General features: G+C 37.9%; 1 protein-coding gene and 1 pseudogene across 8 annotated transcripts in view; one reads left to right on the plus strand and one right to left on the minus strand.

Moving 5' to 3' along the window:
* RFX8 (regulatory factor X8) overlaps positions 1–24212 on the minus strand; it is a 261067-nt gene that overhangs the window by 158760 nt on the left and 78095 nt on the right. For 7 of the 8 annotated variants that reach the window (XM_078444363.2, XM_060609322.3, XM_078444364.2 and 4 more), the window contains one exon: positions 5518–5667. The exons of the other annotated variant lie outside the window; for it this stretch is intronic. Coding sequence is in view for 1 of the 7 variants with exons in the window: in XM_060609322.3 (XP_060465305.3) it covers positions 5518–5589 (72 nt within the window). In the remaining 6 variants the exon portion in view is untranslated. The remainder of the gene's footprint in view (positions 1–5517; positions 5668–24212) is intronic. 8 annotated transcript variants of the gene reach the window in all.
* Positions 15635–16601, plus strand: LOC132663243 (small ribosomal subunit protein eS12 pseudogene; annotated as a pseudogene).

The raw sequence follows: 24212 nt of genomic DNA on the forward strand, positions 1-24212 counted from the left end.
GATGAGCATTGAGTAATACAGAATTTTTGAATCACTATATTGTACACTTGAAACTAACATAACACTCTATGTTAACTATAGTGGAATTAAAATTTTTTTAAATCGTTTTAAAAATGTTTGGTAGAATGCATCAGTAAAGGGATCTGGTTCCATGCTTTTCTTTGCTGGGAGGTTTTTGATTATTGATTCAGTTTCTCTACTTGTTATAAGTCTGTTGAAATTTTCTATTCCTTCCTGAGTCAGCTTTGGCAATTTGTGGGTTTCTAGGTAACTTTTTAATTTGTTGGCATACAATTATATATAGTATTCTCTTTTAATCTTTTTAAATTCTATAAGGTCAGTCATAATATCCTCACTTTTACTTCTGATTTTAGTTGTGTCTTCTCTATTTTTTTCTTAGTTTAGCTAAGGTTTGCCAATTTTTTTTGATCTTTTGAAAGAACTTACTTTTGGTTTTATTGATTATCTCAACTGTGTTTTTCATCTCTGTTTCATTTATGTTCACATTAATCTTTATTATGTTGTTCCTTCTGTTGGCATAGGTTTTTGTTTGTTCTTCTTTTCTGGTTGTTTAAGACCTACGTGTTCTTTTGCAATGAGACTTCACTGTCCCTTCATCAAGAGTTAGGGTCCATATCCTCTTATCCTGAATGTGTGGCCCTGTGACCCAATATGGCCAAGTGAATGTGGTGAAAGTTATGTTGGGTGCCTTTCAAGGCAAGGCCTTTAGCCATTGCAGTCTGCATTTCCTTCTTGAAATCTAGCTTCCGTACTGTGAGGAAGTCCAGGCAGCCATATGGAGAACCCACGTGGAGAACTGAGGACTCCACCAAGCTTCCAGCAGCCAGCAGCCACCCACACGGCAGTGAGGCCATCTTGGACCTTTTAGCCATTCCAGAGCCCCAGCGGATGCCATGTGAAGCAGTACTGCTTGATCAAGACACAGAATTGTGAGAAATGATAAATAATTCTTTTCTTTTAAGGTTATTTATTTATTTTGAGAGAGACAGAGAGAGCACAAGCAGGGGAGGAGCAAAGAGAGAGTGGGAGAATACAAAGCAGGTTGTGCATGGTCAGCACGGAGCCTGAAACAGGGCTCCAACCCATGAAACTATGAGATCACAACATGAGCCAAAATCAAGTCTCAGACACTTATCAGACTGAGCCATCCAGGTGCCCCTAAATAGTTACTTTCAGCCATGAGGCGTAGGGATGACTTATTACACAGCTGTGGAGGACTGAAACAGTAACCCCAGAGCTTCTCCTCCTACCGGGACCCCCTGAGCCAGAGGGTTCAGGGAGGATTGTGGGAGGAGATGGCTTCAAGTACTCTACATGAGTTCTTCACATGTGCTCAAGCTGAAAGAGCATTTCTGAATATGAAAAACATTTTTGGGTTGCTGGTAGAATTTGTGTCTGACAACTGCAAAGGGAGCAGAGCTAGGCAGTCTGGAGTTCAAAAGCCACGTCTGCTGTTTGGTGGTTGGTTGTACGACCTTCAGCGAAACACTTCCACTCTCTGAATCCCAGTGTGTTCAATAGGAAATGTGGGTATTTAGCAGGGCCTTTTAAAGGATTTAGTGGAAAAACAGATTCAATGGGTCAAGCACGTTCAATGCTGCTATTGCTGATAGTTCTCCATTTCCTTTTTTACCCCGCCTACAACATAACAGGAGTCCCACAGGACAGGTGAAAGTGGGTATGTTAAACCTTCGAATGATTTCAGCATATTTACCAGTCTTAAACCCGGAAACTGAAGGAGGGACAAAGTGCCTCAATAACCTAGGGAAAAATTTTTTGAGACTTTTGGAAATATAGCAGACCTGTTGAAACATCATAGAATCAGCTACATGGATCAGGAAATATAAATTTATGATTCTAGTTTTTATCTTGAAAGGAACAAAATTGCAAATTATTTTTCAAGATTAAAAAAAATCAAAGATTAACTGTATTAGAATTAAAATAAAATATTTAAAAAATCAAAGAAAAAACAGCCTGTAAACCATGACATGGAGAATTACATTATATGACCTCCTGCCCTCACCACCACCTGACAAACACCCCATATGTATGTATACATGTATGCATGTATATATGCACACATGCCTGTGCACACATGCGCATATGCACAATGTAATTGTGTGTGCATCTTTATGTGTGTCTTCATGCACGTGTGCACTATGGGTGTGTATTTTACACTGCCCTAGGCCCAAGGGGCTGATGAATCATCGAAGTTAGGGAGTGAGAACACTTAGCCTGCCCTACCTCTGCCATGCACTTGGCATACAACCTTTACAGCAGATGTCTTTGGGGTATCAGCAGAACTCACACAGTATACAATTTGCTCCCATCTCCCATCCTTACATGCAGCCAAGTTTCTATTATGTGAGGCCCCTGCCCGACACAACAGCTAATTCTGCTAAATTGGACAACTGACCCACAGTGGACCAATCAGATTCTTCCCTCCAGAAACCTGGATTAGGGATTGAAGAGAGCCAGCCAATTTATATGTCTGCAACTGCAGTGTGAATGTGAGCGCTCTCTGAGAGCCAGGGCCAAGAACACCAAGCAGACCTAAGAAGTGTGGCAAAAAGAGAATTCCTGAGTTCTCCAGGGCTTTCTACAGGCTTGTTTCTAGCCCAGCTTTATCTGTCCCTTTGGATTCCATGGAATACCCCTGAATCCTTATAATAAATTTTATTTATTTGTCTGTTTGTTTGAAGTAACTGAGATTGGTTGCTGCTTCTAACCAAAACTTCCTTACAAGCCACTTATCTTCATTATGTTTCTATTTCTTCACTTAAAAAACAAGGAAGTTTGATCAGACACCTTCCTAGTTCTAATTTACATTAATGGTACCTTCCTGGAGCCTGCCTCCAACATGATGCTAGGGTTTTGCTTACGTTTCGGAGAGAGGTGGGAAAAGACATTGCAATATTTTACTGTGTAAGTTGCTTCTCCAGAAGTTATACAAAGGTAAAAGCTCACTTCCTCCAGAGCATGCCAGCTAGACAGAGTTCATCTTTACATATATCAGATAAAGTCTATACTCACTAATGGAAATAAAAATGTCTGAGTGGAAAGGAATCTTTGCAAACAGAATCCGGATAGAATATGTTTTTCCAGATGAGAATTTGGGGTATGACCCCATAAACATAAAAACTTTCCTGTCTCTATATCTTTTATTTTTTTAGTTTATTTATTTATTTTGAGAGAGACAGAGAGAGAGAAAGAGAGCATGTAAGAGAGAGCATGAGTGGGGGAGAGGCAGAGAGAGAGGGAGAGGATCCCAAATAGGCTCCATGCTCTCATGGAGCTCGAACATGCTGTCATGTCTGACGCTCGAACCCACAAACTGTAACATCATGACCTGAGCCAAAATCAGTCAGACACTCAACTGACTGAGCCATCTAGGTACCCCTCTATATCCTTTATATACTTTAAATTATAAAGTCCTATAAATTATATATTATATAATGAATTACATACTTATATTGTTAAGTATGGTTTTGTTACTATAAACCCTGTCTTCCTAGTTCAATTAAATATTCTTCCAGAGTAGAGGTCAAAATGTGTACTTCATGCTGTGAATCCCTATTGTGCCCAGCCCCATTTTTGTTATGTGGTAGTTACTCTTGAAAAACATGCAGTTAAGTTGCATTCACCACCCAAATAAACCAAGGTTTAAAGATGCTCTTACCTCACTGAAATTCTTAGGATAAGTGTATGCCTAAGTGTATATATTTCCTGGCTAAAGGGACAATTGATTAAATAAATGAATGATGCCAACAAATATTCATTGAGCTCATGCTAAGTATCAGAAAAAGTATACTCACTCACCCCACCCCCATGCACCCACAGCTCTTTTCTGCAAGAGCAATGAACAAGCAAATGGAGATGAGCTATTTCTGACAGAGGTTTATCTATGCGTCCCGGAAGAATACTTTATACCCAGTAAATGCCCTGTTAATCCAGATCACTGAAGAAACAGATGGGATTATATGTACAAGGATACATAAGGGGAAACACCTTGTGAGGGAAAATAGGAAAGAAGCTGAAAAGGGCTAGGAAAGCCACTAGACCATGATGCCAGTCTGACTCTGAGTGATGGAGAGCAGGGAGAAAGGCTGGATGAAAGTCTCCTGGACTGCTATGCAGTCTGAGGAAGGTTGAAAAAAGCCATAGGAGTCCCATGGCTCCCAGGAACAGACCTGCCTTGATATTGTGCCCAGCTCAGTCACTGACTGAGAGCAGTCCATGGGAGGCATGATCTTGGTGCAAAATGACGATGAATTTCAGAGTGGAGCAGCTGGGGTCCCTGATCAATTACACCCCCCGTCGTTGGCAATCTGCAATGCATGACCACCACAGATACTCATATTTTTGCTTCATTGAATTGATGATTTTACCTGAAAGAGCCACATCCCTCTTCTTTTCTTACAATGTCCATTCTCACCATGACAGAAGAGGTTATAGATCTCAAGAGGTCAGCAACCCTAGCCATTCAATTTTACAGTCTGAAAATCCCCATTAAGAAGTCCATTAGGAAGCTTCCAGGAGCCACGCTTTTTACAACCTCAGAAAGTTCAGATCATCTGACGAATGAGCATTTCCATGGTATCACCAAGATTTGTTCTCTGAGAAATATAAGGGTGCAACAGAAGTAGATATATGTGTGACAGAGAAAGACAGACAGACACTGGCCTATTAAGAATTTGCTCTAGCTAAGCTTTCAATGTGAGTATTTCAGTACTTACCCTGTTTTGATTAAAGTGAAAAAACCAGAGATAATGCAGCCAAATTCACTTAATATCAAGTCACTAATATAAAATCTATTTCATGGATTTTTTTCATCCAGACTCTAAGCAATTTGGCAAAATTGCAATACAACTAGCCAAATACTCACTGACATCAAAACACCATCAAGATTAGCACTAAGTAAAAAACAAAACAAAACAAAACATTGCTTTCTGAGACTAAAAATTACTTGCTATCAACTAAAGCAAACAAAACTTATTAAAACTCGACATTTTGTTCTTCTCTCAGTGTGTTGGGTAAACACAACAGAACCATTTGAGCAGACCAGAATAACAGTATAATTTCTGTAGAATTAAAGGGCTAAGAACTTACCCCTGCTTTCATGATGTCATTTTCTTCTACTCTTATTTTTAGAAAACTCTATATACATTAATCTGGAAGAAGGAATCTAATTATATTTAAATGATGTTTTCTAGTAGTTTCTAGTAGGTTAAGCCAGACTTGCAAATGGCTTAGAAATAACAGGTTTAATAATATTTGCAAAAGGCCTATCTTTGACTGGAAAACTAGACCCATTTTGTGTTCATATCTTATCTTCCTACATAGCTATGGCAAGAAAAATAAATTTTGTTCAAGAAAAAGCCATTTGGCTATTTTCCTTAGATCTGCATGCTCAAGTCTAATTTGGTCCAACTCCAATGACTACAAGAAGCCAAAGGTAAATTTATACATATAGCTTATATCAGCTCTAAAAATTACCTTTTGTTCAAAATTCTCAATGAGAACAGGGAAAAACCTCCTCCTAATTGTATAATTCCTCTTCTTTAGCATTTTCTTCTTGAATATTCTTTCATTCAGCTATTCCTTCCACATTTGCTGATTATAATATGTCTATCATTCTGATAGGGTCTGTGGAGGAAATAAAATATGGGAAACACATCTTTACTCTCACAAGATGTTCAGTTTATTTGGAGAAATAAGACATATACATACATCCCTACAACACATAATGATATACAATCAGTGAAATGGAGGTTTAAGGCTAAGACAGAGAAATTTTGGCCCCAATTCTTGGGTAGCATTTAAGGTAGAGCTTGTGAAAGATGTGTCTGAGATGAAAGCAGACAAAGAATGTGCCAGAAAATGAGAAAACAATGAGACAGAGAGGGAAATAAAAGGGACAGCATGACCAGTTTTGTTGAAAGCAAGGCCCATTTAGGGGAGTAGAGAGATATAAAACTGGAAAGGTAGAAAGGGCCAGACTGGAGAATTTTTAATACCAGCCAGAGAAGTCACTAAATACCAGCTGGGAAGGCAAAAAAGAATCACTAAAAGTTCTAACAGAGAAGTGATGTAAAAAAATTTTTAGGAAGCTGTTAATCTGGTGGGGATGTGCAGATTCCTAGAAGAGGCAAAAACAGAAACTAGAAGCCAGGAGGGTATCACGAGAATCAGAGCATGAAGCAAGGGGGCCAAGTTAGGATCACAGCAGTAAGAATGGAAAAGTGGGGTCTAAAGGAATAGCTACTAAAGAAGAATTGACAGGATATGCTCAAGCAAATGGATGACAATGGCAAGAGAGATAAACTTGAAGATGACCCCTGTGTAAGCCTGGGCAATGGAACTTGACTATGCAACCAACAAAAATAAAAATAGTGAAGACAGAAATGCTAGTGTGGATAGAAGGAATGTAGACGGAAAGTAAAAACACTAAGTTTAACCTTAATCATATGGAGTTTGTGGTGTGAATAGTATGCCTGTAGTCACTTGGTAGGGAATATGGCACTAGAGTTCAGGACACAGGTTATGGGCTTGTGATTGTAACTTAGGAGTGAGGGGGAAGATGATTCCACAGGCTCACAGAAGGCCATGGAAATAGACAATATGTCAAGAGAGGGGAGCAAGACAAGAACAGAAAAGAGAGTTCAAGATAGAACTTTGGGAAGTGTCTCCCCTTGCAGACGTATTTTCCTTTAATATGTTTGGGGAAGGCAGTCCCTGAAGTGTGATTGGCTCTCCATTATCATATTCTCCCCTCAGCTGCTCTCAGAACTACCTTGGGTTACTTACACTGTTCTTCATCACTTGGACCTCTGTGTCTCCTGTTCTTCTTCAATAATTACACCTGGATATGGTGGTGATGGTGCAGAGATATCAGCATGTCTCCTTTCTGGGGTATCCTTTATTTGTCCATAAAACCACGCAAACAAGGCTCTGGGGCATACTGAAAACTTTATTAGAGTTTTGGGAATAACTACAGGAAATGATATGAGGGAGAGAAGAAAACTTAAGTCTCCATGCTAAATAGATTGTCATATCCCAGAATCCTAGAGAAAAGAAAAAGCATTACTCCTTTCACAGTGTACATTTGACTTCTTAGTCTTGTTTTCATGACTTGAAACCTATCCTTCTATTTCTCTCATTAAACAAAAGCACATTTACCTTTTTCTTTTTCTGTGCAAATTTCACACCTCTATTCTGGACCCAGTGGATTCTCTAACACTGGACCATAATGGAACACATGGAACTCAGGGAGCACAGGAAAATACTAGGACACTTCCCAGAATGTGAGCTAGTCAGTTTAGGATAACAATGCAGGTGGCTTCAGGATAACAGTCCACAGAGGGCTTTCCCACTACAAGTTCAGTCCCTGTTCAAGTATCTTCATAGTGGGAGGTGGGGATAGCCCTCTAAATTGCCCTACAGATAACATGAAAGCACAATCTCACATGCCCTTTTCAGGGACAAACAATTTTTCTCAGAGACAATGTAGTCTAAATACACATTAAGGAAGAGAAACATTTTCCTAAAGGCAATATAACCTATAAAAATTTCCCCAGTTTATTTGAAATAGCTTTTTAGATTGCTAAGCAGAATAATTTTTCCCATTTTTACTCCCCTATTCTAGGATGTGCCTATGGCCCACCTCTGAAACTCTTGGCTTTCTAACAATAGAACCATTTATCTTCCCCCAAAGACCTTGCAGAAACTCTGAAATTATAGTTGTCTTATAAGGAATTTGAGAGAAGTAGCCAGCTACAGTGGCAGAGGCATAATAGTCAGAAATGTAAAAGAATAAGGAAAATAGCAGTACAATTTAGGCCAAGAGAAAAAGAGATTTAGGGAGAAGTAGATCATAGTTTCATGTGCTCCAAAGAAATTAGCATAGAAGACAATGAGAAAAGTCATTGCCAACTTAGATGTCATTGGTGACCATCTACAAAAGAGTTTCAAGAGAATGGGTGGGGGTGGAGGAGAAACCATAGAAGTTTTCTCTTCAGGAAAGAATACCCATGTAAAGAAGGGGAAAAAGGACATGACAGCTTAAGACAGTAGGAGATTGGGGGTAAGGTTTTATTTAGGTGAGAAATCCCTGGAAAATGTTATAAACAGGAAAGATTTAAGACAGGCTTGTTTCTAGTTGATGAAGCACGGTGAGATGGAAATTAGAGGAGATAGAGGTAGAAAGCTGAAGCTATGTTAACAAGATTTGACTGATTTTATTTTGAGAAAGGAAGGAAGTAGACAAAAATATAGAAAGATACAAAAACAAATAAACAATCAAATAATTTAAAACAATACTGAGGTAGAGAGGAGGGCATTGAGAAAGATATGTTTCCTCAAATGAACAAAAAGCCAAACCATCTGTTGGGACTGAAGAAGTGAAGTTGGTTTGGAAGTCTGAAGGTTGTGGCAGAGAACTCAATGGCTCCTACATGGAATTTGAGAGGAAGCAACAAAAAGAGTAGAATAAAAAACCACCAGACTTCCTTTACAGATAATTTAGACCAAACTTTGCAATGAGTACAATTACAAAAGCTAACAAAATATAAAAATCAACTACTTGATGGTGATAAAGGCACTAAGAATTACCCTACTAGATTCAGGAGATAATCCAGAGAGGTACGCTTGATATTAGAATTCCTTTCCCCTTGGGTGTGTTTGCTACTTCCCGCAGAGACATCTGAGCAGTGCTTTTGCCAACCTTATGGAGTAAGAAATATAAAAGTAGGATCCCAGAGACCCTGAAGATTAGGAAGGAGAAGGATCCCTAATGAATTTCCTGTGTTGTCAGTTGAGTCTCCACAGGACCATAGGAAAACTAGAAGCAAACTAAGACCACCAAAAATTGCAGCCCAGCTTCAAATCTTCTCAATTCCTGAAAGTGCATAATGTGATCCTGGATTGCTACATTTTTCTAGGAACCTGCTGGAAGCAAGTACAGATCTTCTTTTTTCTTTTTTAATTTTTTTAATGTTTATTTATTTTTGAGAGAGAGAAAGACAGCGGGAGCGGGTGAGTGGCAAAGAGAGAGGGAGACACAGAATCCGAAGCAGGCTCCAGGCTCTGAGCTGTCAGTACAGAGCCCAACGCAGGGTTCAAACTCACGAATTGTGAGATCATGACTTGAGCGAAGTCAGACACTTAACCCATTCAGTCACCCAGGTGCCCTGCAAGTATAGATCTTCTATGGGAAAAAAATAATGTTATTCTAGGCCTCAAATGTTTTCTACAAACAAGTATTCAAATATTGCTTCTAGCACACAATGAGAATAACCAGACATACCAAGTATCCATGGATGAATTAATGGTTAAACAAAATGTTTACTATTATGGAATATTATCTAGCCTTAAAAAGGAAGGAAATTCTAACACATTCTATAACATGGATGAAACTTGAGAACATTATAGTAAGTGAAATAAGCCGATCACAAAAAGACAAATGCTATATGATTCTACTTGTATAAGGTACCTGGAGTAGTCAAATTCATAGACACAGAAAGTAGAATGGTGGTTTCCAGGGGCTGACAGGAGAGGGGAAATAAAGAATCATTGCTTAATGGGTACAGAGTTGCGTTTCTGCAAGACGGAAAGGTTCTGGAGATGGATGGTGTTGATGTTTGCACAACAATATAAATGTACTTAAAACTGCTGACTGTATGCTTAAAAATGGTTAAGACAGTCAATTTTTTGTTAGTGTGTTTTAATAAAATAAAAAATTTAGAGAAGTGAAGAAATTTCTAAATCAAAACAATGAGAGAGAAATGAAGACATTCTCAGATAATCAAAAGATAAGAGAGTTTGTTGCCACTAGACCTGTCCTACAAGCAATGCTAAAGGATGCAGGGCGCCTGGGTAGCTCGGTTGGTTAAGCATCTAACTCTTGATTTCAGCTTAGGTCATGATCTCATTGTTCATATGTTTTAGCCCTGCTTTGGGCTGAGTACTGACAGCATGGAGTCTGCTTGGGACTCTCTCTCTCTCCCTCTCTCTCTGTCCCTTCCCTGCTCACACTCTCTGTCTCTCAAAATAAATAAACAAACGTTTCTGTTAATAATAATAATAATAATAATAAAAGAAATGCTAAAGGGTGTCCTCCTGGTTGAGCTGAAAAGAAACTAGACAGTTACTTGATGCTGTAAAAAGAAATAAAGATCTCTGGTGAAGGGGCACTTGGGTGGCTCAATCAGTTAACTGTCAGACTCTTAGTTTTGGCTCAGGTCATAATATCATGGTTCATGAGCCCTGCATGGGGTTCCTCACTGTCAGCACAGAGCCTACTTGGGATTTTCTCTCTCCCTCTCTCTCTCTGCCTCTCCTCCATTTATATACACATGCTCTCTCTCTCTCTCTCTCTCAAAATAAACAAATAACCTTAAAAAAAAAAGATCTCTGGTGAAGGTAAATACATAGATAATTATAAAATCTAGTATTATTGTAATTTTGGTATTAACTCCACTTTTTAAAAACATGGTTTAGGCGCACCTAGGTGGCTCAGTCAGTTACGTGTCCGACTTGGCTCAGGTCATGATCTTGCAGTTCTGGGGTTCGAGCCCAGCATTAAGCTCTGTGCTGACAGCTCAGAGCCCGGAGCCTGCTTTAGAGTCTGTGTCTCCCTCTCTCTCTGCCTCTCCCCCCACCCCTCAAAAATAAACATTAAAACATTTTTAAGTAATAAAAAAATAAAAAATAAATTTAAAAAACATGGTTTAAAGGACAAACGCATAAAAAACATACTACTGGTCATGTACCATGTAAAGATGTAATCTGTGGCTTCTAATAATAGAAAGGGAGAAGGGAGCTACATACAAGTTTTGTGTGCTACTGAAGATAATTGTTATAAACTCAAATTAGGGTGCTATAACCTTAGGATGTTACATTAAATCCCTATAGTAACCAAAAAGAAAATAGGTATAGAATATACACATAAGGAAACGAGAAGGGACTCAAACACACAACAAAAATCAACTAAACACAAAAGAAGGCAGTGATAATGGAAGTGAGGGACAAAAAAAGCTATAATACCTAGAAAACAAATAGCAAAATGCCAAAACTAAGTAAGACCCTCCTTATCAGTAATTACTTTAAATGTAAATTGAGTAAGCTCTCCAATCAAAAGATAAAAACTGGCAGAAAAGGTTTCTAAAAATGGATTCAACTATATACATCTATAAGAGACTCACTTTAGATCCAAAGACACAAATAGATTGGGATACCTGGGTGGCTCAGTCAGTTAAGTGTCTGACTCTTAATCTTGGCTCAAGTCATGATCTCATGGTTCCTGGGATCGGGCCACATGCCGGGGTCTGTGTTGATGACAGCATGGAGCCTGCTTGGGATTCTCTCCCTTTCTTTTCCTCTCAAAATAAATAAATAAACATTAAAAATTTTTAAAAGAAAAACAAAGACATAAATACGTTGAAAGTGAAGGGATTGAAAAAGGTATTTCATACACAGATTAACCAAAAGAGAATTGGGGTAGCTATACTAATAACAGACAAAATTAACTTTAATTCCAAAAGACTAAAAGAGAAAAAGACAATATATAAAAACATTTTTAATACAGTAAGATAATATAACAATTAAAACATCTACACACCCAAGAGACTTTCAAAATTTATGAAGGAAAAACTGACAATTTAAGGAAGAAATAGTTTTACAATAATAGTTGGAGACATGAATGCCCTACTTTAAATAATGGACTGAACAACCAGAGAGAAAATAAGTGAGGATATAGAGGACTTGGACAACACATAAACCATCTAGACCTAACAGACATACAGAATATTCCATGCAACAACAGCAGAATACACACTCCTTCCAAGAACATGAGACATTCTCTAGGACAGACTACATGTTAGGCTACAAAACAATTCTCAGTAGGTTTAAAAAGGTACATATCATAGGGGTGCCTCGGTGGCTCAGTCGGTTAAGCCTCTGACTTTGGCTCAGGTCATGATCTCCCAGTTTGTGAGTTTGAGCCCTGCATTGAGCTGTCTGCTGTCAGCACAGAGCCTGACTCAGATCTTCTGCCCCCCCCCCCTCTCTCTGCCCCTCCCCTGCTCGCTCACTCTCTCTCTCAAAAATAAATTAACATTAAAAAAAAGATAGATGTTATACACAGTATCTTCTTCAGCCACAATGGGATGAAGATAGAAATCAGTAACAGAAATAAAATTGGAAAATTCACAAGCATGTGGAAGCTAAACAACATTCTTAAACAACCAGTGGGTCAAGGAAGAAATCACAAGGGAAATTAGAAAATATTTAGAGACAAATGAGGATGAAAATAAAACATACCAAAACTTATGGGATGTAGCAAAAAGAGTACTCAGAAGGAAATTTATAGCAGTAAATGCCTACATTTTAAAAAGAGAGAGAGAGAAAGATCTCAAATCAATGGCTTAACCCTGCACCATAAGGAACTAAAAAAAGAAAAGAAAAATAAACCCAAGCTAATAGAAAGAAGGAAATAATAAGGATTAGAGCAGAGATAAACAAAATGCAGAACTAAAAAGCAGAAGAATCAAGGAAACCAAAAGTTGGTTCTTTAAAAATATCAACAAAATTGACAAACGTTAGTTAAAGTGACTAAGAAAAAAAGAACAAGCTCAAGTAAAATTACAAATGAAATAGTGGACAGGACAACAAACACTACGTAAATAAAAAGGATTATAAGAAAATACTATGAACAATTGTATGCAAACAAATTGGGTAACCTAGATGAAAAGGACAAACTCTTAGAAACAACACAACTACCAAAACTGACTCAAGAATAAACAGAAATCTTAATAGGCCTATAACAAATACAAAGATTGAATCAGAAACCAAAAACCTTCCAACAAAGAAAAGTCCAGCACCAAACATTTAAAGGAGAATTAGCATAGATCCTTCTTAAACTCTCCCAGAAAATTAAAGAGGAGGCAACACTTTACTAATTCATTCTATGAGATCAGTGTAACCAAAGCATGACAAAGATACTACAAAAAAAGAAAATCATAGATCAATATTCCTAATGAATATAGGAAATCTATATTCAACAAAATATTCAATGAAATATTAGCCAAGTGAATTTGGCATTGTAGCAAAAGGATTTTACACTGTGAACAAATAGGAGTTGTCCCAGAATGCAAGGATGATTCCATATATGAAAACCAATCAATGTAACACTATATTAATAGAATGAAGGAGAAAAAACTACAAGATTATCTCAATGTAGAAAAAGCATTTGGAAAAATTCAATACACCTTCATGATAAAAACACACAGTACACTAACAGAAAGCAACCTCCTTAATATGATAAAGACCATGTAGGAAAAACCCACAACCCATCATACCCAATAGTGAAAGAGTGAAAGTATTCCCCCTAAGATCAGGAACAAGATAAGGATGCTCACTTTCATCACTATTATTCAATATCACTCTGCAAGTCTTAGCCAGAATAATTAGGCAAGACAAGGAAATAAAAGATATGCAAATTAGAAAAGAAGTAAAATTATCTTTCTTCTAAGATGATGTGATATTATATGTAGAAAACTCTAAAGATTCAAAAAACTTTTTAGAGCTAATAAACAAATTCAGCAAAATTGCAGACTGCACCATCAACACTCAAAAATCAGTTTTATTTCCTTATTCTGGTAATAAATACAACAGAAATTTTAAAAACAATTCTACTTACAAAGACCTAAAAAGAATAAGACACTTACAAATTAGCTTAACCAAGGAGATGAAAGACTTGTACATTGAAAACTATGAAACAAAGCTGAAAGAAATTAAAAGAGATGTAAATAAAAGGAAAAGATATTTCTTGTCCATGAATTAGAAGACTTAATACTGTGAGGATGACAATACCCATAGTGATATACAAACTCAATGCAATCTCTATCATAACCCCAATGATATTTTTTGTAAAAATGGAAAAGTAGATTCTAAAATTCACATGGAATTTCAAGAGCTCTGAGTAGCCAAAACAAACTTGAAAGAGAACAAAGTTGGAAGACTCACTTTCTAATGTCAAAATGCACTACAAAGCTATGGTAATCAAAACAGTATGGTTGGTACTGGCATAAGGACAGATATAGACAAATAGAATAGAATTGAAGAATATAGAAATAAAATCTTTTATTCAATGGAGGCAAAAGGTAGTTTTTTCAACAAATGGTTCCAGGAAGACTGGATATCCACATTCAGAAGAATCAGTTGGAACCTTCCTTTAGACTATATACAAAAATTAATTCAAAATGGATCACAGACCTAAATTTAAGAGCTAAAACTCTTAAAAGTAAACATAAGAATAAATCTTCCTTGGATTTGACAATGCTTTCTTAAGTATGAAACCAAAAGCACAGGTAGGGGTGCCTGGCTGGCTCCATCAGTAGAGCATGTGACTCTCTCTCTCTCTCTCTCTTTTTTTTTTTTTTTTTGTAAATTTTATTCTTTTTTTTTTTTTTTTTTTTTTTTGAGAGAGAGCATTAGAGAGAGGCAGGGAGAGAGAGAATCCCAAGCAGGCTTTGCGCTGTCAGCCCAGAGCCCAACGTGAGGCCTGAACCCACAAACTGTGAGATCATGACCTAAGCCAAAACCAAGAGTTGGAGGCTCAACCAACTGAGCCAGCCGGGTGCCCCAATGTGACTCTTGATCTTGGCGTCATGAGCTCAAGCCTTACATTGGGCATGGAGCCTACTTAAAATAAAAACAAAAAAAACAAAAGCACAGGCAACAAGAGAGAAAATAGAGAAACTGGACATCGTAAAAATTAAAAACTTTTGTGCATCAAAGAACACTATTAATAATGAAAGACAAGAAACAGAATGGTAGTAAATATTTGCAAAGCATATATGTGATAAGGACTTAATATCCAGAAGATAATAAATAACTCTTACAACTCAAAAACAAAAAAATAATCAACCCAATTTTAAAATGGGCCAAAAAGATATACAAATGGCCAATAAATGCATGAAAAGATGCTCAACATCATTAGTCATTAGGGAAATGCAAATCAAAACCATAATGAGGTACCACTTCACACCTACCATAATGGCTATGATAAAAAAACAAAATAAGAAAATAAAAAGTGTTGCCAAAGATGTGGAAGAATTGGAACACTTGTACATTATTGGTGGGAATGTAAAATGGTACAGCAGCTCTGGAAAACAGCTTGGTGGTTCCTCAAAAAGTTAAACACAGAATTACCATGTGATCTACCATATAATTCCACTCCTATATATACCCCAAAGAATTGAAAACAGTGACTCAGGTTCTTGTTCATTAATGTTCATAGCAGTACTGTTTATATTAGCCAAAAAGTGGAAATAATCCAAGTGTCCTTCAACAAGTGAATGAATGTTTTATATTTAGATTTCTCTAAAGAAATAATGGGAGATGATAGATAGATAACAGATAGATGGATACAGAGATACACAAATATAAAGAGATTTATTATAAGGTATTGGCTCACATGATTACGGAGGCTGAGAAGTCCCATAATCTACTATATGCAAAGCTAAAGACCCAAGGAAGCTGGTGGTGTAGTTCAAAGATCTGAGAGCTGGAGAGCCAATGGTATAGATTCTAGTTCAAGTCTGAAGGCCTGAGAACCAGGAGTGCTAAAGGAAAGAGACCAATATCCCAGCCAGCTTAATCAGTCAAGCAGAGAGCAAATTCAGCCTTCCACTGGCCTTTTGTTCTAGTTTGGCTTTCAACAGACTTGATGATGCCCACTTACACTGGGGAATGCCATCTGCTTTACTCAGTCCATCAGTTCAAATGCTAATCTCCTCAAGAAACACCCTCACAGACACACCCAGACACCATCAGCTATCTGGGCATCCATGGCACAGTCAAATTGACATATATAACTAACCATTACAAAATATGACATATACATGCAATGGATGTTATTCAGTCATTAAAAAAAAATGAAGTTCTGTTCTTTCCCTGCCACCATGGAGTCATACCTGGAGGTGGAGGCCCAGGTGCACCAAGATTCGGCTCCACCCGTAACCCATGACCATGGTTGAGGAAAGCATTACTGCTGGAAGTGTAATGGATGTTAATACTTTTTTACAAGAGGTGCTGAAGACTGCCTTCATCCATGATGGCCTACCACATGGAATTTGTGAAGCTGCCAAAGCCTTAAACAAGCACCAAATCCATCCTTGTGTGTTGCATTCATGTGTGATGAGCCTATGTATGTCAGGTTGGTGAGGCCCTTCGTGCTGAACACCAAATCAACCTAATTAAGGTTGATGAGAACAAGAAACTAGGGTAATGCATAGGCCTCTATAAAATGCACAGGCCTCTATAAAACTGACACAGAGAGTAAACCCTGCAAAAGTGGTTGGTTGCTATTGTGTGGTGATTAAAGTCTATGGCAAAGAGTCTCAGGCCAAGAATGTCATCAAGGAATACTTCCAATACAAGAAATAAACAAGTAAAAAATGTGGTCCTTGTTCCTCAAAAAAACCAAAAACCAAAAAACAACAACAACAACAAAAATGGAGTTCTATAACATAGTGAAACTTGAAAATATTAAGCTAGGTGTAGTGGTCCAGACACAAAAGGACAAATATGTAATTCTACTTATGTGAAATACCTAGAATAGGAAAATTCAGAGAAAATAGATTAGAAGTTGTCAGATGCTGGGCAGAGGTGGAATGGGGAGTTATTACTTAAGGGGCACAGAATTTCTCTTTGGGCTGATGAAAAAAATTGGAACAGTGGTAATGGCGTATATGTAATTAATGATACTGAATTGGTACACTTAAAAATTACAAAAATGTACAAAAACATGGCAAATTTTAAGTTACTTATTTTATTCAATAAACAATTGATTAGTGTCCTTGACTACATTCACAGTAAAGAAAAACCATATGATTGTTTCAATGGGAAAATCCTTTGATAAAATTCAAAACCCATTCACGAAAAATACTTTTAGCAACCTAGAAATAGAAGGGAATTTCCTTAATCTGATCAAGGGTATTGTGCCAGTTATCGATTTATTGCCTTTCAGATCCAAATTCACTCTTCAGTACCTGCTCTATGATGGACGGGATTCTTGAAGCACTCACTATTCCTTCATACCAAGTATGTGGAACTTTGCCAAAAGGGGGTGCTGAAGTGACACTGCAAGAGAAAGATGGCTTCTCTTTCTGACTCCAAAGTACAGTGTTTTACTTTTTCTTGCTCCTGCTGCACACTGGTCAGAGGTGTGAGTGGGTGGGCACATTTGGGGTGCTCTGATCCAGCTCTGTGCACAGAGCATGTAGTCCTCAGTAATCTTGCAGCCTCAGTCCAGGTCCAGTAATGGCCTTCCCATGGCCTTTCCAAGATCCTGGCCTCACACAGTAGAAACCTAACTCTTTCTACACCAGCCTTGAATGGCCTAAGTCCTAAAAGATTGTTTCCTGTTTGCCTCTCAACCATGGCCCTGTGCTAGCCTGAGCAACCCTGAAAACTTTTCCACCACGCAGAGTGCTGCAACCACATGACTTACAATGAGGGCTGGGAAGGAAGCCTTGGGAAGGAAGCTCCATTTCCAAGTTTGTATTTCCTTGGATACTCTCCTTCAGCCCTGGCTGTCCTTTAACATTATCTCTGCATTTTCATAGTTACCCTCCTATCATGGTTAAATAATTCTTTGTTGAACTTGCCCTGTTTCCCTGGTTTCTCATTGGGACTGACTAGATGCAGAGTGATACAAATACTTACAAAATATCTATGTTAAATATCATACTTAATGGTTAATATTGAAAAACTCCCCTTTGAGATCAAGAACAAAACAAGAATGCCTGCTATCACCACTTTTATGCCACATTGTACTAGCCATTGTAATAAGATAAGAAAAAAAGGCATATGGATTAGAAAGGAAGAAAGGAAATTTTTATTATTCATAGATTCTAATGATAACATACATTTAAAAGTCCAAAATGATCTATTCAACTTTAGACCTAACATATGTGATTAACTGGATGCAAAATCAACATACAAAAATCTATTACATTGTTATTTGCATGATGATATAATTATGTGTAATTATTAATACAATTATATTTCTAATATAATTAGGAATATAATATATAAGAAAAAGAAACTTTAAAAATACCATTAACAAAAAACATAAATATATGAAATGCTTAGCAATAAATATAACAAAAGATGTGCAAAAAACTGTAAGACATTATTGTGAAAAATTGAAGAGATCTCAAAAAATGGGTAGATAATACAAGTTAATGAAATAATAGGCTCAATATTGTGAAGATGCCAATTCTTCCCTGAAACTTATGTTTAGATTCAAGACAATTATAATCAAAATTCTTACAGGTTTTTTTTTTTTTTTTGTATAGGAAACTGACAACCTTATTTTTAACATTTATATGGAAATGAAAAGGTTGGTAAAGAGCTTTCTTCTATGAAGAAGAAAAACAAGCAAGGAAGACTTGCTCTACCAAGTATCCAGACTTATTATAAAGGTACAATAATTAAAATAGTATGGCACTGACATAAACACAGAGGTGAATGGAACAGTATAAAGAACCCTAAACCAGACTCATGCATACATGAACATGACAAGTTTGTCACTGGAGAGAGTGGGTGAACCATAGCATTTCAAATATATTGTCCTGGAAAAACGGGATATCCATGTGGGAAAAAAAAGAAACTTGGCCCCTATCTCACTCCATATAAAAACGAATTTCAGATAAATTACAGATTTAAACGTGAAAGGCAAATAGTAGTCAAAATGAATATTTAATAATAATAATAATAGTAATAAAACTTCTATAAAAATACAAGAAAATATCTCATGACCTCAAGACAGGGGGACATTTCTTACACAGCTATAGAAAACAATAACCAAAAGAAAAGATTAATAAACAAGACCACATGAAAATAAGAACTTCTGTGTATATCAAAAGATGCTGTTCAACCAACCCAAAAGGACTCCTACAAACTCAGAAACAAAAGACAGACAAATGAGAAGAAAACAAGGAAAACCACTTAACAAAAGAGAATATCCATGGCCCCAAAACATAGGAAATAGGGCTCTACTTTATTAGTACTTAGAGAAATGAAAATTAAAAATACATTGAGATATGGGCACCTCAGTGGCTCAGTCAGTTAAGCATCTGACTTTGGCTCAGATCATGATCTCACAGTTCATGAGTTCAAGCCCCACACTGGGCTCTGTGCTGACAGTTCAGAGCCTGGGCCTGCTTTGGATTCTGCCTCTCCCTCGCTCTCTGCCTCTCCCCCATTAGCACTCTCTCTCTCTCAAAAATAAATAAACATTTAAAAAAAATTTTTTTTAAACACTGAGATAACACTATACTGACAACACCAAATGTAAGTGTAGATATGAACCCTGAACCTTCATTCACTGCTGGGAATGGTGGATGTATGTAAATTGCAATAACAAAAATTGGGAGCTAGTTGATTCTCTTTCCCCTATTCCATGATTCAGAATTCCACTCCTCAGTGGAATTCCTAACAAAAATACATGCACATAGGCACCAAAAGACATGTACAGGAATAACCACAGCAGCACTGTTCAACATAACCCCAAACTGAGAACACAAGTATCCAACAATTACATAAAGGATAAAGAAATTATGCAGGCCGGTGGGGAGCAATGAGTGAAGGGAATGATAAGGTACAAACTTCCAGTTATAAAATTAGTAAGTCATGGGGATGTAATGTACAGCATGTTACCTATAGTAATACTGTATTGCATATTTGAAAGTTGCCAAGAGAGTAAATCTTGAAGGTCCTCATCACAAGAAAAAAAAGAAAAATTTTTTCATGGCTAAGTATGGTAATGAATGTTAACTAGACTTGCTGTGGTGATCATTTCACATTGTATTCAAATATCAAATCATTATGTTGTACACCTGAAACTAATATAATGTTATATGTCAATTAGTCAATTATACCTTAATAAAAATAATTTAAAAATATGGTATATTTATACAATGAAATAATACACAACGCTGAGAATGAATGCACTATAGCTTCATGCAATGACATGAATTTCATACACATAATAAGTCAAAGAAGCCAAATACACACAATACATATACTATATAATTCCATCTATGTGAAGTTCAGAAAATGAGAAAAACTAAATTATAGTGTTTAATAGTACATGTTTAAGTTGTTAAAGCATGAAGAAAGGTTAGGAAATTATTACTATGACCTTTAGGATAGTGCTTACTATCCTTTGCAGAAAAAGACAAAGTACTAGTGATCAGGAGGGGCATGAGAAAGACTTCAGGGGTGTTGAAACATTCTAGTTTTTGACCCAGGTGATGATCAGTTGGAGGTTAACTCTGTAAAAATTCATTGAGCTGTATATTCTTTGTAAATGTTTGTAATATTTAATTTTTTGAAGATTTAACAGAACAAATGACTGCCTGGCAGCACTGAGGACGCAGTAGACAACATCACATTTTAATAAGTCCTAAATGTAGGTACTCACAGTGTGTAGGAGGCTGAGAGTGAGAGATGTGGAGAAGGAAGAAGGTAATGACCCAGGATGGGGTCTGGTTTGTCAGGACTCTTGAGGGCTGGCAGGGAGGAGTGGGGAAGGGAAATCACACATCCTTAAAATTGCAGTTCCTGAGGCAGACATTCAGGCAGACATAAACCCAATTCATTAAATGCCCTAGGAGAATACAAAGACAAAAGACCAAAGATCACAGTGAGGGAGAAGAGTAAGTTCATAGATGTGAGAGTCTGGAAGAAGTAAAGTATATTAGACACAGAAGGACAGCTTCAGTGAACACTGCAGTAAAATGTAGTATATTGATACCATGTGCACAGAAGCGAGGATCTTTTAGCCTAGTATTCATTCATTCATTCATTCATTCATTCAACAAGTATTTATTATCAGGAACTATTCTAGTTGCCATAGAGAATGCAAGAGGGTATAAGACAGTTCTTCTCTTTAGTTTTAACTAAGATAAAACATATCCTCGTGAACATTTAAGTTACTGTTCAAGATTCCACTGCCCAAAGGATAAAGCCCCAACTCACGCCCACACATGGCATACAAGCTCCACCTCATTTTGACCCCTTGCCAGTGGCATTTCCCCCATGGGTCTCTGCTCTTCCCCAGAGAAGCTCATCTTCACTATTTCTGTGACCGTAACAGAGGCCCAGTTCTATGCACTTTATACCTATTCATTCTCACAATGACTTTAAGAGGTCAATACCAATATTATTCACATTATTGTTCAGGTGAGGTAACAAGCCAAGAGAGGTTAAGTAACTTCACATTCATAATAGCTTGTAGGTGCTGGGGCCAGGACTCCAACCCTGAAAGCCTGGCCCCAGGGAATGTGCTCGCCACAACTACAGCTGAGCCACAGCCATCTTTCTCTGCCCCATGACAAATCCAAACTTTTTCATCTCTCTGTAGGTTTGGATTTTCTCCCTGTTGTCTTCCCCACAAACTCAGCAAGAAGGCTGCCATCTCTGTGCACCCTTCCACGGCCACCTCCTCAGGGCCAATCTCTACCTTCCTCCTCCATGCCCTCAACTTTCATGGGCCTCTCCTAACATGTCCCTAGATGTCCTCAAGGGAGGAAGCTTGCCTTGTTTTTTGATATGCCTTCTCCAGAATCGTTCACACATGAAATTACAGGCAATGCTGAATTGGATCCAAAGAAAAACGTAAATCCTAAATAAGTGGTGCCAATTTGAGTCACTAAGGTTAGAAGAAAGAAAGGCCCATGCAGTCTGAGGTAGCTCAGGGAAGTCTTATGAAAGGGGTAGTCCTTGGTTAGACCTTAAGGGATGAGCAAACTGTGTATCACTGAAGATGATCAAGAGGGTGACCAGGGTGGGAAAGAGTATGTGCACAGGCCTGGTGACTCCAATGCACAGGGTATCTTTAGAAGTCCATCTTTAAACCAAACTTCACAGAGCATAGGCTGCAGGCAAAACAATCAGAGATCAAGAGGCAAGAATATTAAAGTACCAATACAAATACCTACCCTAGGAACCCTCAAAAAGTCCTTCTTAAGTAAATCTAGAAAACCAGAATACTTCAGAGTATAAGAGACCTGGTGGAAAAAAAAGATTAATCACATTTAGAGTTTTTTCAATACTTTTTATTGGATAATATGGTACACAACTGATTGCAGGGTTGGAACTGCTCTGAATTTGGAACTGTTTTGAATAAATCAGTATTGGGGTGCCTGGATGGCTCAGTCAGTTGAACGTCTGACTCTTAATTTTGGCTCAGGTCCTAATCTCATGATTTCTGGGATCGAGCCTCACATCAGGCTCTGTGCTGACAGCGCAGAGCCTGCTTGGGATTCTCTCTCTCCCTGTCTCTCTGCCCATCCCTCTCTCTTTTCTCACAAAAATAGATAAACTTTAAAGATCAATCAACCAACCAGTCAGTATAGGTATACGGAGATTTTACTGCATTTTCTTTGCAACCAGGCCATCTGAGTTGTTGCCATCAATCAGGGCCCGGCCTGAGATTGAAATGATGCCCATACAACGCCCATCTATGCCAGCAGCAATCTCCTCTCCAAGCTTCTCATAGTTATGGTACATCCAGTCCTGCCACTTGCAGGCTTCTGACATGAAAGGGGGCACTGGCCATACAAAAGAGATATTTCTTGAGGGAGGCATAGTGTGGATTTCTATGTAGTCTCTTTTTTGGGGTACCTGGAAATATATGCTACCAGGTTAAGGTTACTGATGGAATGTCTTTGCAAACCAGACTGAACAAACTAGGAGGATGAGCTCTACTATCCAGATTGTACCTCTTGTCCTGCTTAATCTTTGCTCTTCTTATCATCTTTCTTCTAGGGGAATGAGAGGAATATAAAGAATATATAAATATTCTTTTCAGCAGATGTCTACAAAGGAAAGAAAACCTCTCCATTATTCTTCAGAAGACCCCAGACCCATCAGAACTTCCTTGAGGTGTGGAGAGAGGCCCCTTGCCTCCACCTGCCTGGCCTATCACTAAAAGAGAATCAAATATAGGTAGTAAGCCTGTCATCACGTGAGAAAACCTTTCCTTTTACTTCTACATATTTGCCTTAGATTATTCACAAATAAAAGTTACACACATTTCATTGGCACTACTACATCTACAAATCACCTTGATCTCATTTAAATTCATTTTGCAAATGGGCAAACATTGTTCCATGACTTTTACTGATTGCCCAAGATTGCAAAGTTACTAAGAAATAGTGCCAGGCCCATGTCTAGGACTTCAGGGTCCAACTTTGTCCCACCTCATAGCAAACACATTAAAACATATTCCCATCCCACAGAACATATAGATTTTTGCTGTATAATTTTTATAATTCCAGTTTGGAGTTTCCTTATAACTTACAAATGTTTTCTCGTGATCCAAACTGTTAACATTTTTATGTAATCATATAGGGCTTGAGTTGAGTAGTAGCTGACTCATTGATATCATGTTACATTTTGCAGACTCTTAATTAAATATTTATTTCAATTTCAGTGTTTAATCCTCATGTTTAGGAGCCAATTTATTTTTTTCCAGGTCTGAAATATTGTCATGGGTCCTCGAAAGGTCACAGGCCCTGAGCACTAAGCCAAGAATGCCTCATGGCAGAAAGAGCTCCCAGCACAGGGGTGTGATGTGAGCAAAGGTTTAGAGGCTGGAATATAGAAGGCAGGTAAAGGTGGCTGTCACAGATTCAGCTGGCTGGAACAGAAAGGACAGAATCTGGTCTGTCTCTGGCCTTCCATTAGCAAGGTCTAGCTTGTGGATCTCTGGGACAATCTGCTGCCGGCACTCTGGAGCAGGCTATTCTTTTATGTTAAACCATACTATTAATCCACAGAGTTAAGCAGCATCCAGAAAAACTTCAAAGATGATCAAAGGAAGAGTTTATTCTATATGTTAGTAGAGTCCTCCCCAAAACAAATCTCATAGGATTCAGGGATACTGGTTCTGACTGACCTCATCACCAAAAACCCCCAACTCCAGAGAGAGCTGGGATTGGAGAGGAACTCTAGAGAGAGCAAAAGGGACCCCCCACTACCACTCCACCCCGCCTTCTGTTGCCATGGGGACATGCAGAACCCTTCCACCAAGCAAGCCTGGGATTAAAACCATTCCTATTGAACCTCCTGCTGGGTGGCCTCGTTTTGGAGGCAACATATTCCCAATAATTCTAAGT

Source organism: Panthera onca, chromosome A3, assembly GCF_046562875.1.
Source record: "Panthera onca isolate mPanOnc1 chromosome A3, mPanOnc1 haplotype 2, whole genome shotgun sequence".
NCBI lineage: Eukaryota > Metazoa > Chordata > Mammalia > Carnivora > Felidae > Panthera > Panthera onca.